Source organism: Lithobates pipiens, unplaced genomic scaffold, assembly GCF_037356315.1.
Source record: "Lithobates pipiens isolate NorthernLeopardFrog02 unplaced genomic scaffold, aLitPip1_a1.2 Scaffold_8, whole genome shotgun sequence".
In the NCBI taxonomy this organism is placed as follows: domain Eukaryota; kingdom Metazoa; phylum Chordata; class Amphibia; order Anura; family Ranidae; genus Lithobates; species Lithobates pipiens.
In genome coordinates, this window is record NW_027507903.1 from 457,116,168 (window position 1) to 457,128,326 (window position 12,159).

Here is a 12,159-nt window from a genome sequence, read left to right on the forward strand (position 1 = left end):
GAGAATAAATTACACGCAGGTGGACTTGCCTGTGGATTTACTAATTAGAAGACTTCTGAAAGCAATTGGTTAAACTATATTTTAGTTAGGGGTATTAGAGTGAAGGGGGCTGCATACAAATGCAAGTCACACTTTTCAGATATGTGTTTGTAAATAAAATTTAAAACAATTTATCATTTCCCTTCCACTTCACAATTATGTGCCACTTTGTGTTGGTCTATCACATAAAATCCCAATAAAATACATTTATGTTTTTGGTTGTACCATGACAAAATGTGGAAAATGTCAAGGGGTATGAATACCAAATGCACTGCAGGTTTAGGTTAAAGAAGTAAAAAAAACAAATGTTTAAAAAAAAGGCAAACTCCATGGACCACTTGTTTTTTTCTGCCATAACTGTTCAATGTTTCAGTTTTGGATGCATCAAAATTGAAGTTGTGCAACATTTAGAGTTGGTTCCCTCTAGAAAACATCCACAATGCCCTTGGTAGCGGTAGATCACATGACAAAGGCTACATACACATTAGGTCATGTGATGGAACTCAGCTTTAACATCTGAACCGCTGTGGATGCCAGCATTCTTATCTTATGAATTGATCTGATCCTGTGACTCTGCAGGTCTTGCATCTTCAGGTTCTGAGCACCATCCTATGGTTAGAGTCATGTGAAAAGAGGCTGCAGACTCTCTTGATTTGAAGCACTGCAGAAAGCCTGTTGAATCCAGCTCTAGATGATGATATAAAACTAGTATATAAGTATATAAGTACACCAAGCACACTTCTAACTTTTGGTGTTTCTGTAGACTGCTGTTCTCTAATTAAACAATTTTTTTATTGCTTTTCTCTATGTGGAAAGGTGTAGTGTACTTAATTATGTATTTTTCTAGTCTGCGATAATCCATGTTTTTCTATGCTAAAAAGGCTTTTATTTTATGCAAAAGTACAAAAGCAGCAGATTATTAATAAAATGCAGCAAGGGACGTTATCAAATGACTCTGGCCCAGCAGGCTAGCTACTCTCTATCATACTCCAACCGCTAGCCCACCGCAGAGAGCCAAGACCATCACCTGCAAACTAATCCTTTCTCATTTCAAAGCATTCACGCACTCTCCATTGAGAAAAGCTGTTCACCATCATCCTGTAATTAAGAAAAAGGATTAGCCAGGGATCAAGAGCTTGAGCTTGGACGGTGTCACTTCTGGGTTAATGTGCATTATACATGTGTATTATTTAACATGATTTAATGGTGCAGAATGTTAAAGGAAGAAAGACAAAAGAAAAATAACTAAAGCCAATGCAAAATGATTTTCTTTGAGCATTTTAAAAATTTAAAAATTATTAGTTATTATTTTTAATGGGGTATAGAAAAGAATAAATAATGCTTTTTAAACAAGGAGATTTTGAAGTCATTAACCATTTTTATTTTGTTTGCTTGAATTGGGAAAGAAGCTAATATATGGTACAGTGACAGAAAACCTAAAAACGCTACATTTATACCCACTTCTTTCACTCCATTGTGCCAAGTGATGGCACTGATTGTATAGTGGATGTACCTCTTGCATCATGGGGGCAGAGTTGTCAATTTTGGTGTATACAGCTGTTATATACTAAGGAACAGTGACTAAATACAGGCCTTAATTTTTGTTGACAGAAGACAGAATTGCCGCTCAGCAATTACTCTAAAGTTGTGACGCCATGCACGTAGATAGTTCATTACTGGTTCTAATACAGATTTTTGAAGTTAGTGCTTTCTCCAGATTTTTCTTGAGCCCTGAAGAAGAGGAAGCAGCATTTCCCTGAAACGTATTGGATGTTTTTATATGTTTATATGTTTTTATATGACTTTTTACCAACAATTAATAGTATCTTGCACTCTTTTAACTGGTTTTGGTCAGGCACTACTTTCTGTTTTTCTATGGTTAGAACTACTGTTGGGTGACTATCTGTATGTCCACTACAGGACCCTTGTGGAGTTTTGGCAGCTGGAAAACCAATCCAGTATTAAACATGTGATTGTGTTTTTTTGGAAACAGAGTTTGCACCTATTAATGCAATGTGGTATTATAAAAATGCAATGGTCTGGGGTCCGCTGTCACATTATTTCATTTTGTGAGCTTGAGTTATGGTTGTGCAGTACTGCTCAAAAATGGTGTCATATTTTATTTTGTATGATTAGGAAAATGCAAAACAAGGTGAAGGAAAAACGTAAACCCTTTCTAATTTCCTGTAGCACCTCCATCTCATAATACCTGAGGGTTAACCGATAAAATGTTGTAATGCAACATTTAACATTTAAATATATATTCGTTTTATCACAAAAAGCCTACATTGTTGTAATTAATTTTTTTCAATTTATCATCCTCATAGTGTCCAAAAGGTTCTCACAAATCCTTAGACGACAGACATCTTTAAACCATCTGTGTCAGGTGAGTATACTGCAGAAATATAGTCCTGTCTGTCTCTCTCACTTTGAATTTGTTGGTGTTCTAACGCAGTTGGCACTACATAATGAAATAGGATAGCAGCAGTGGCACCAGCAGACTCAGATCTGGAGAAGGCACGGACCTTCTCACTGGGCTGGGGGGACTTACATTGCTGTACACAATGATGAGTAATGGGTGGAGAGGAGCTGGCTTCCCTGCCTGTACAAGTGGCCGACAATCCCCCCCCCCCCATCCTGGCACCATAAGGCAGCTGCCTAAGCCACCTTATGATAGCGCCAGCCCTGTGTGCCAATGCACTAGGACAACACACTTGTAAATGTGCATTATTGCGCATCAACTTTTAGGCTGGTATAACATTATGGTTGGCACTCCAATGCACTAAAGCAACGGTCTCCAAACTTTCTAAACAAAGGGCCAGTTTACTGTGCTTTAAATCTTAGGGGGTCAGACTGTGGCCAGTGGGGGTAGAAAATGCCCTGGCATTAGAGCCCCATTGTTGGTGTCAGCAGGGGGATTAGTGCCGCTTTGTTAGTGTCGGGGGGATAGTGCCCCATTATTGATATCAGTGGGGGGAATAGTGCCCCATCGTTGGTGTCAGTAGAAGGAATAGAGCCCCATCATTAGTGTCAGTGGGAGAAATAGTGCCCCATCATTGGTGCCAGTGGGAACAAGAGTGAGCCATCATTGATGTCAGTTGGAGTAAGTGCCCCATCATTGGTGCCAGTGGGAGGAATCATGCCCCTTTGTTGGTGCCAGTGGGAGGTATAGTGCTCTATTGTTGATGTAAGTGCATGAATTATTGCCCCATTGTTGATGTCAGTGGGAGGAATAGTGCCTTGTATCAGTGTTTAAACGTGTGCATTAACACATTAGTGATTATAGTTCTGCTCCTAGGATAGAAAGTAAATGTCTGGTTACTATAGACACCCCAGGCTGATCATTTCTAAATCTGGATCCCCATCATCTTTGTATTCAGCATTTTCATGTAAATGTATCAACCCGTGTTGCTGTTTGAACAATATTTTCAATGCATGTGCCCTGTATAATGAATCCTGTCTGTTCTCACTGCTGATTTCCTTGTGGATTGCAGGCATCACGGACAGTGATACACAGCGCAGATATTACATTTCAGATGCTGGAAGACTGGAGGAATGTTGACCTTAATAGCATTACCAAACAGAGTTTGTATACTATAGAAGATTCCAGAGATGAGCACAGGAAGCTGATTGTCCAGTGTAAGATTTGTGGATGTTGGCATGTGCACCACTTGGTTATCACAGTGGAGTTGCAAACTGTATCTGGCTCAGTGGCGGAACTTTCTGGGTCGCAGCACTCACACTTGAGACTGGGCCCTACCGTTCTGCTGCTGTGTGTGTGTTGGGGGGGGCCAAGACCCAGCATCTCCCCCTGCACCTCTCGCTGTCAGTTTGGGATGTGGTGGGGGGAGTGGGAGGAGGCAATCGGCAGGTCTATGGTGCCCGTGGGCGGCGGAATCTCCCCTGGGGCTTGTAGTTCTGCTCCCTAGTGTATACAGTGGAGAGGGGAGGGGCCTTTGGCCCGAGCATGTATCAGTTTCACTCTTCAGTTTACAAGTGAGTCGGCTCTGCTTGTACACTGTTGCTGATACATGCTTGGGTCAGAGGCCCCTCTTCTCTCCACTCTATATATTCGGGAGGAGCACTACCAGCCCCAGGGGAGAACCGTGGTCCATGAGCACCATAGAGCTGCCGACTGCCCCCTCCCACCTCCCTCTAGAGATGTGGGCTGGGGGTTGGAGGTGCACAGACAGCGGAGACGAGCCAGGTACAGGAAAACCTCTGGAAGGGTGAGGGGGCAGCTGTCTGGGGACCCTGATGTAAGGGAGGGCACTATGGGGACATTAATGTAAGGGGAGGCTCTCTGGGGACCCTGATGTAAGGGGGGGGCCCTCTAGGGACCCTCAAGTAAGGGGGTCTCTCTGGGAACCCTGATGTAAGGGGGGCTCTCTGGAGACCCAGATGTAATGAGGGAGCTGTGGGGACCCTGGTGTAAGGGGAAGGCTCTCTGGGGACCTTGAAGTAAGGGGAGGCTCCCTGGTGCAATGAGGGGGGCTCTGGGGACCCTGATGTAAGTGGGGGATCTCTGGGAACCCTGATGTAAGGGCGGATCTGCCCTCAGATATGTAACTATCTATATATATATATATATATATATATATATATATAAATAAATAAATACATACACACACACACATGTATATTATGTACATGTGTTTGCCTGCCCAAGCGTTGCTAGGTCCCATAACAGTGAAGTATGACCTTCTTTACTTCACTGTTATAGGACCTAGCAATGCCCCTGGTGGGGGCTCTTCATGGTTTCTTGCACCGGGGGGCCCTGAATATTCTAGTTACGCCTCTGATCTGGCTAGAAAAGCTTTTTATTTTAAAAGCATAATCATGATAGTGGAGGCCATTTTATAAATGTAACTACTTTTTATAAATGCAATTTATTACTTTTTAAGAACCCATTGCTGCTAACAGGCCAGGCAAATTTACAAGGCATATGTGAATTAAGACGCAACGTATCCTAAGCACACCTTTTTCCATGCAGTTATTACACTAGCTGATCCTACTTCTATGTGAAGTTCCACATACATGTCCACGGATTACAGCATGAGATCCCTACATCCAAGTTCTCTGTTGTGTTTGTGTCTGAAATTTGCAGTGGAACTCTTATTAGTAGTGAGGTGGTTGAACCAGAAATGTTGGCTTGCATAACTTAGCCTCCATTCTAACATTAAACAGCAGAAAGTTCAGCAATTTAAAACCATGCCCTTTATTGGCTGGTAATGATACAACCTTTTTAAAAAAAGTTAGGTATAATAATGCCTGATGAATAGAGACTAGCATGTCTCATTAAGCTGAATATTTGAAAATCTTCACTGGCCATTTGAGGACATCACTTACATTTTAAACTTACTGCTTTCTTCAATGCCTAACACATGTGCATCAAACTGTGCATCTGCTATTATAAATATAGACTGCACTTGATAACCCATTTTATATGTTCATCCTGGCTACCTCTATAATTTATGGAACATCCAATGAAATGTATCTGTGTTGCCTATAGCATGTAATCAGCTGGCATTTTTACATCTAGATTTTGATTGGTGGCTTCAGGCAACACTAACAACAATCCTTCCTCTATTTTTTTGGAAAGCTGCCTTTAGGTAACAACAATATCTGTGATTTTGTGGGTTTCTTATCAGATTTTCACAATCCCTTGTTTCTGCAGTGTACCAGGAATTTGATCATTTATTAGAAGAACAATCTCCAATTGAAGCTTACATTGATTGGCTGGATTCCATGGTAGACCGATGTGTTGTGAGAGTAAGTTTCCATATTTTGTTAATTCTCCTTATATTTCTGCTTCTACTTCTTTTCCTCCTCTTCCTTTTATTTTTATTATCATGCAATTTTATATGCATTAGATCTTGTGTACACATGTCTCATTCAAAGATTACACAACACAACCACAGCAAACAATGCATCTGCAATGGGATATATCAGCTTAGGCAGGAAAGGGCTGGGAACCTTTGGCCAGGACAGCAAACACAGACAAGTCCTTTCATGGTAGGGACAGATTTCTGTGAAATAAATGAAATGCACCATGTTGTAAGTGACTGCGCATCCTGCATTAATCAGTGTCTGAATAGTGCAGTATCTCCGCTTTAGGCCACCCACCCAACATCTTATATATTAGTACTGTCCCAAGAGGCTAAAGTAAATCTCAACACACACATTTACCTTTGCTAAACTCATTGCTACATTACACTATGACAAAATTTAACTTACCGTTGCAAGTAGTAGTAAGTCACATTCAACTGAACCTGCCCTGTGATGTTGCAGACATTTGTCCAAGTCACTTCTTCAGTTCCAATGAGTGTTAGGAAGATACCCCAGCATTTACGGCATATTCATGCAGGTAGCACAGACACCTTAACCTAATCACCATGAAATGGGTTGATGTTGATTGTCCAAGAACAAGAAGGGAGATGTGAAATTTGGAGAACTATTTGTTCTGTTTACACAAGTCCATGCTTAGAGTCAGAAAGCCTGCATCAATGTCAAATCACATTTCTAGCCATGCAAATTGTTGTCAAAGATGGAATCTTTTATGCCTTTTGTGAACTTGTTGTCCTCTCTGTCCAAAATGTGCACATATTTGTCTTCAAAAGAATGTTCTTTTCTCTTAAGATGTCGGAAAGCTGCTGAGTCTTGACTTGTAGAATTTGCCCTCCTATACTGTTCTATTCACTTGTCGTTTTACCTCCCAAGTGTACTGGTCTTGCATTCCTCACTACACTGTACTGCATAGTTAAAGTGGAACTTCACCCTTAAGCAGAAGTTCCTCTTTATAATCTCACTCCCCCCTTCTTCTTTTTGGATTTTACTATATTTGACTATATTACTCAGTGTGTTCTGCTTCACCTCTAGTTAGCTTTTGCTTGACCGTGTGGATGTTTGAATGAATGTCTAGGTTGGGTAGTCACAAACTTTCAAAGCACTACTGAGAGACACTGTGGGGTGGATTTACTAAAGATATATAGACTGTACACCTTGCAAGGGCAGTTGAACTTATTTTCCCCAGAGCTTAATGAATGTGGTGTAAATTCGCTTTGAAAATAATACCCAATCAGGTGCAAGGAACATAAAAAAAAAGCATTTTTGCTTTTACATGATTAGATGACGGAAATCAGCAGAGCTTTAACACATTCACTAAGCTCTGGGGAAAATGAGTGTAACTGCACTTCAAGTCTATTTGCCTTTAGTAAATACACCTTTGTGTTTGTAGTTATCAGCCTGGTGTTGCAGAGTTCTAATAAATTTCAGTTTGTATACACCAGCGAGTTCTGGGGGTAAAAAAGCAGAAACTGGTCTGTGTGTAAAGGTTTCCTGTAGATCCCCCCTCCTCCAACATTTAACACGCAGTCTAAAAGGAGTAATTTGTTAGTATGTGCCTTATTCCATGTAAATCTGGTATATTTGGTCCCTGACTTTATGTGTATTAATGATGTTCTAATCTTGACCCATATAACAGCCTCATACCTTAACCAATGACTTGGTGTTTTGTCCCTGAAAGAGTTCAGGGTTCCCTTCTCCACCTCCTTCATGTAAAGCATAGTACACACGTTGAGATTATAGGATGAATGGTCGGTCCTTTCTTTTTTTTTTGCATGCTAGTCTCCATATCGAAAACAAATAGGTTACTTCTCGTACAACAGAATAAAAATTTGGAAGTGATGTAATATATTTGTATTGTATTTTCGGACTAAAAGTGTACAGAATAAACCACAATCGAATGACCTGGTATCATACGATAAAAAAATTTGTGTTTGTCCCTTCAGGTAATTTCGGACGAAAGCTGTTTATTAATGATCAGATTATAGCAGGATTGCTTCAAAAGTGATTTTTGTACGATATTCTAATTGTGTGTACTAGGCTTAAAGGTTAGTTACAATAAGAGATGCAGGTAATCCCACAAATCACACCTTAAGCCATGTAAATTGAGGAATTAGCACCCATAAAACCCTTTCCACACTTGCTGACATCAAGTATGGGATTACTGTATGTAACTACAACACCTCCCTTCCTGTTCTTGGAAAATCAACAGTCACACTTTTCATGGTGATTGTAATGAGGTGCCTGTGCTCAGGGCCGCTGATAGGGCAGTACAACCAGCCCTGTTGTACCGGGCCCGGCCAGCAGGGGGGGCCCGAGCAGCTTTTAACTTCTAGCTAAAAAAAAAAAAAAAAAAAAAAAAAAAAACGAAATAACTATATTAACCTGCACCCACTTGATTACTAACATATATAAGGAATATATATTCATTTCCTGGGCCCCATCAGGTTACCAGAGGGGCCCAGGAGGTGAAAGCAGAAGAGGGACTTTTTTTCTATTTTCGGGTGCAGGGATACAATGCTGTGCCGCATGCTGTTCTCAGTATACCTGCACAAACTAAAGTTCTTCCTGCTCACTGTGTGCCTCTCCGGCGGATGGATATTACTGTTATACGGCTCCCTTCATCCAGTAAGTGCTGCAGCTTGAGGGACTTATCACTGGGACGGCTGAGACAGACAGAGCAGCAGGAGTAATCTGGACAATGGCAGTGGTGCACAGGCAAGCAGTCCCCTGCACACACACACACACACACTGACAGGTCACACTATTGTAGCATGTGCAGTCCCTAGACTCTATGTGCTCATGGTTATTATCATTATGATGATCAGGGCACAGTAGGTGCTGTATGGCTCTGTCAGTGTAACATGACTGTGTGGTGCTGACTTTCCTGATATATGACTGTACTGTGTGTTACAGACTATAACTCAGCACAGCCATAACAAAGTCAGCATCACACAGTCATGTTACACTGACAGAGCCACACAGCACCTGCTGTGCTCTGATCATCATAATGATAATGACCATGTGCACATAGTGAGATGCTACTTTTACACATGTGATGGGGGAAGGGACAGTAAAAATACATAGCCAAGCTGCATTTTTACCACCCCCAAACCACTCTCCTTTCATAACCTTTCACCCAAGCTTTGCAATTAGGTCCTTTTTCATGCAGACCTGATTGAAAGCTCCGTATGAAGACACAAACTGAATGGGCACAGATGTCAAAACACTGACATCTTTCCCATTCAGATGCAGTTATGATTGGTGGGGCGCTGTAAATGTTAAATGTTCCAGCTCCTGCCTCCTGCCCTGACAGCGTGGAGGCAGGGGTGGGGTTATGGGCGGAGCCAGGATGGGTTGTGGGCGGGGTCAATGGGGCCCCGTCAGGTAGGCTGTATGGGGCCCCATGATTTCTAACAGCGGCCCTGCCTGTGCTACATGTGTGGAAATAAATGCTGGGGTACCTTTCTGACACACAATGAAAATGTGGCTTTGGGAAGCTATGAAACAACTTCAGCATTACAGAACAGGTCCAGCTGACTGTGACTAACTATCACTAGCTATTCCATGATGGGTATATGGGACTCTTCACAGATGTGCTAATTTACTGTTCTTACCTTTGTAGGTAGCATCCAAAAAAACTGGCTCATTGAAGAGAGTGGCACAACAGTTCCTTTTAATTTGGTCTTGCTTTGGTACAAGAGTCATTCGGGATATGACATTGCACAGTGCTCCAAGTTTCGGTATGATCCTAGCTCCTGCAGTATGCTTTTGGGTATTTTCTTACCTTCTCTACAGTTCTTTCTATGCTAATAGTGATATTTATTTTGCATATTAATACATTTTTTTTTACAATAATGCCTTAATTGCTACAGAGAGAAAACTGTAGGATTGATATTCAAAATTAGACAAACCAGAAGGCAAGTGTTTGTCAAACTTCTGATTGTTAACTATTGGCAACAGATCCAGCACTATTATCTTTTTTTTTTAAATTATATTAAGACTGAAAATGACTGATTGTGAGAAGGTTGCCTGACCTTCAACGAATTACATGCCAGCTAGGACCCATTGCGACCATCATCTTAATATGGTCTTCAGTCCCATGCAGAGTATGTGTCACAAAATCTTCATCCCTCTTTATTTATTTGAAAGGGAATAACTGTCTATCAATATGTTAGAAAGATGTATTTCTGTCATCAGGATTGCCCTTCTTGACCTTACACCATATTGGTGGTGATATTGCTTGGTTAAATCTGCCCAACCAGCATATGCCCATATTTTGTTACCTACCTCACAGCTCTAGGAGTGAACAGAAATACTCTGTAGTGGATATGGAGAGCATATGACTGAAACCCTTTCTGCCCATGTGACAGATTGGCTGTTCAAGCACTTAGCAATGTTAAATGAGGATGATGACTGAGTCCTCCTCCAGCTGGTGGGGCTGCTATCAAAGTGAACCTCTTGCTTTGACCTGCATAGAAAGAAACAGGTTAACTTTAAAGGATCGTTCCAACCTAAATAATTCACCTGCTAACACTAATCTAAATTGTATTTGTTTTTAAAGAAGTAAAATGATAAATAATTACAATGTCAACAGATGAATAACAAAATCATTTTGAAGGCATAGTGCAAAAATTTCAGATAGAAAGTACTGAAATAAGGTTGACCAGAATCTTATCTTATTCAGGATAACCCAGAATACCAGGTAGAGGAAATACACAATATAACTGCACAAAGTATTAACATTAACTTAGGAGGGTATTTCTGTATTTCTGTCCACCACTAAAAGGTGGAGAAGGGTATCACTTATTCATTAACCTTATCACTTACACAAATGTGAAAAAAAAATAACGATAAAGCAGGCTGGAGGAGGCAGAGGAAAAAATTGAGGGAAGGAACCAAGATGGGAAGATAATTTTGCAGGAATCATTTTTCCCCATAAGATTACAATTCACAGGAAAATCAGACCTTTTTGAAGTGAGGCATTCTGTCCCATAGTTTTGTAAGGAGAAGCTCCATCTTCCAAATATACTTGACTTGGTTGATCTGGGAGGGCCAGTGGCTTCAAATATTCCACTTCCATCTCTTGAAGACTTTGGTGGTGCTGCCCGAGTTTCTCCAGGGTAGTATGAGTGTCCGTTTAGTTTTTAATCTATTTTACATTTCACAGAATGCAATGGTAGTTTGAAGGAATCAGTGCAGAGGAACAAGTGGGCTAGTTTTCAGACTGGTATCCTCAGAAATGCAAGAAACCATAGGATGATTCCACACACAATAGTAGTACTGAATAGACTTACAGTAGTGTCTGACTTACAGAATCCATTCATTGTTTTTTTCCCTATTCTATAACAGGGTCATTCCACCTCATACACCTAATGTTTGATGACTATGTCCTCTATTTATTGGAGTCTTTACACTGCCAAGAGAGAGCCAATGAACTTATGAGGGCCATGAAAGGAGAATCACACAGTGGTAAGCATGGTTCTAATTATTTTAAGGACATAGATACGTGTACATGATTACTTTTATAAAGCAGTGCTGACCATACATGAACACTTCTATCTTCCGAGTAATAAGGACAATCTTGTTTTTTCATACAACCATGGGCAAGTCCTACAGACTCCATCCTGTTAAGAGTCTCATCTGCTTCCTTTTGACAACCTCTCTAATATAGATAAATTACACTATCTATTGATTTAAAGTGGATCTAATTTAAATAAATAAATATATATATATATATATATATATATATATATATATATATATATGTATATATGTATATATATATATATATATATATATATATATATATATATATATATATATATATATATATATATATATATATATATATATATATATATATATATATATATATATATATATGTGTTTATATATATATATATATATATATGTTTATATATATATTTGTTATCTAATAGGGAACATTTGTAAATAGAAATAGTGCCTAGTCAGTACCCTGAAAAATCTACATTTTGTCCTATATTACTCCTAAAAAAATAGATGTGACGTTCCTATGCTTAGGCACTTGAAGCGGAAGTAAACCCATTCATAAAACAGTTTCATTTCCAGCACATGCCAGAAATGTAACACTCCCGTTGGTTGTGCTCTCAACCAAACTGTCAAACCATCCAATGGCTGGTGTCATAACTGATCACATGTGCAGCAACATGGCAGTTTTAGAATAAACAGAAGCAAAGATGGCAGCTTCCTTGGCTGAAAACGATAAGGGTGTTTACTTACACTTTAAGCTCT

At 40.1% G+C, this 12,159-nt stretch overlaps 1 protein-coding gene across 2 annotated transcripts in view; it reads left to right on the plus strand.

Moving 5' to 3' along the window:
* RFX4 (regulatory factor X4) overlaps positions 1 to 12,159 on the plus strand; it is a 143,912-nt gene that overhangs the window by 93,085 nt on the left and 38,668 nt on the right. For both annotated transcript variants that reach the window (XM_077468462.1, XM_077468463.1), the window contains exons 10-14: positions 2,367 to 2,425; positions 3,534 to 3,678; positions 5,717 to 5,811; positions 9,509 to 9,626; positions 11,236 to 11,355. In XM_077468462.1, coding sequence (XP_077324588.1) covers positions 2,367 to 2,425; positions 3,534 to 3,678; positions 5,717 to 5,811; positions 9,509 to 9,626; positions 11,236 to 11,355 — 537 coding nt within the window. The remainder of the gene's footprint in view (positions 1 to 2,366; positions 2,426 to 3,533; positions 3,679 to 5,716; positions 5,812 to 9,508; positions 9,627 to 11,235; positions 11,356 to 12,159) is intronic.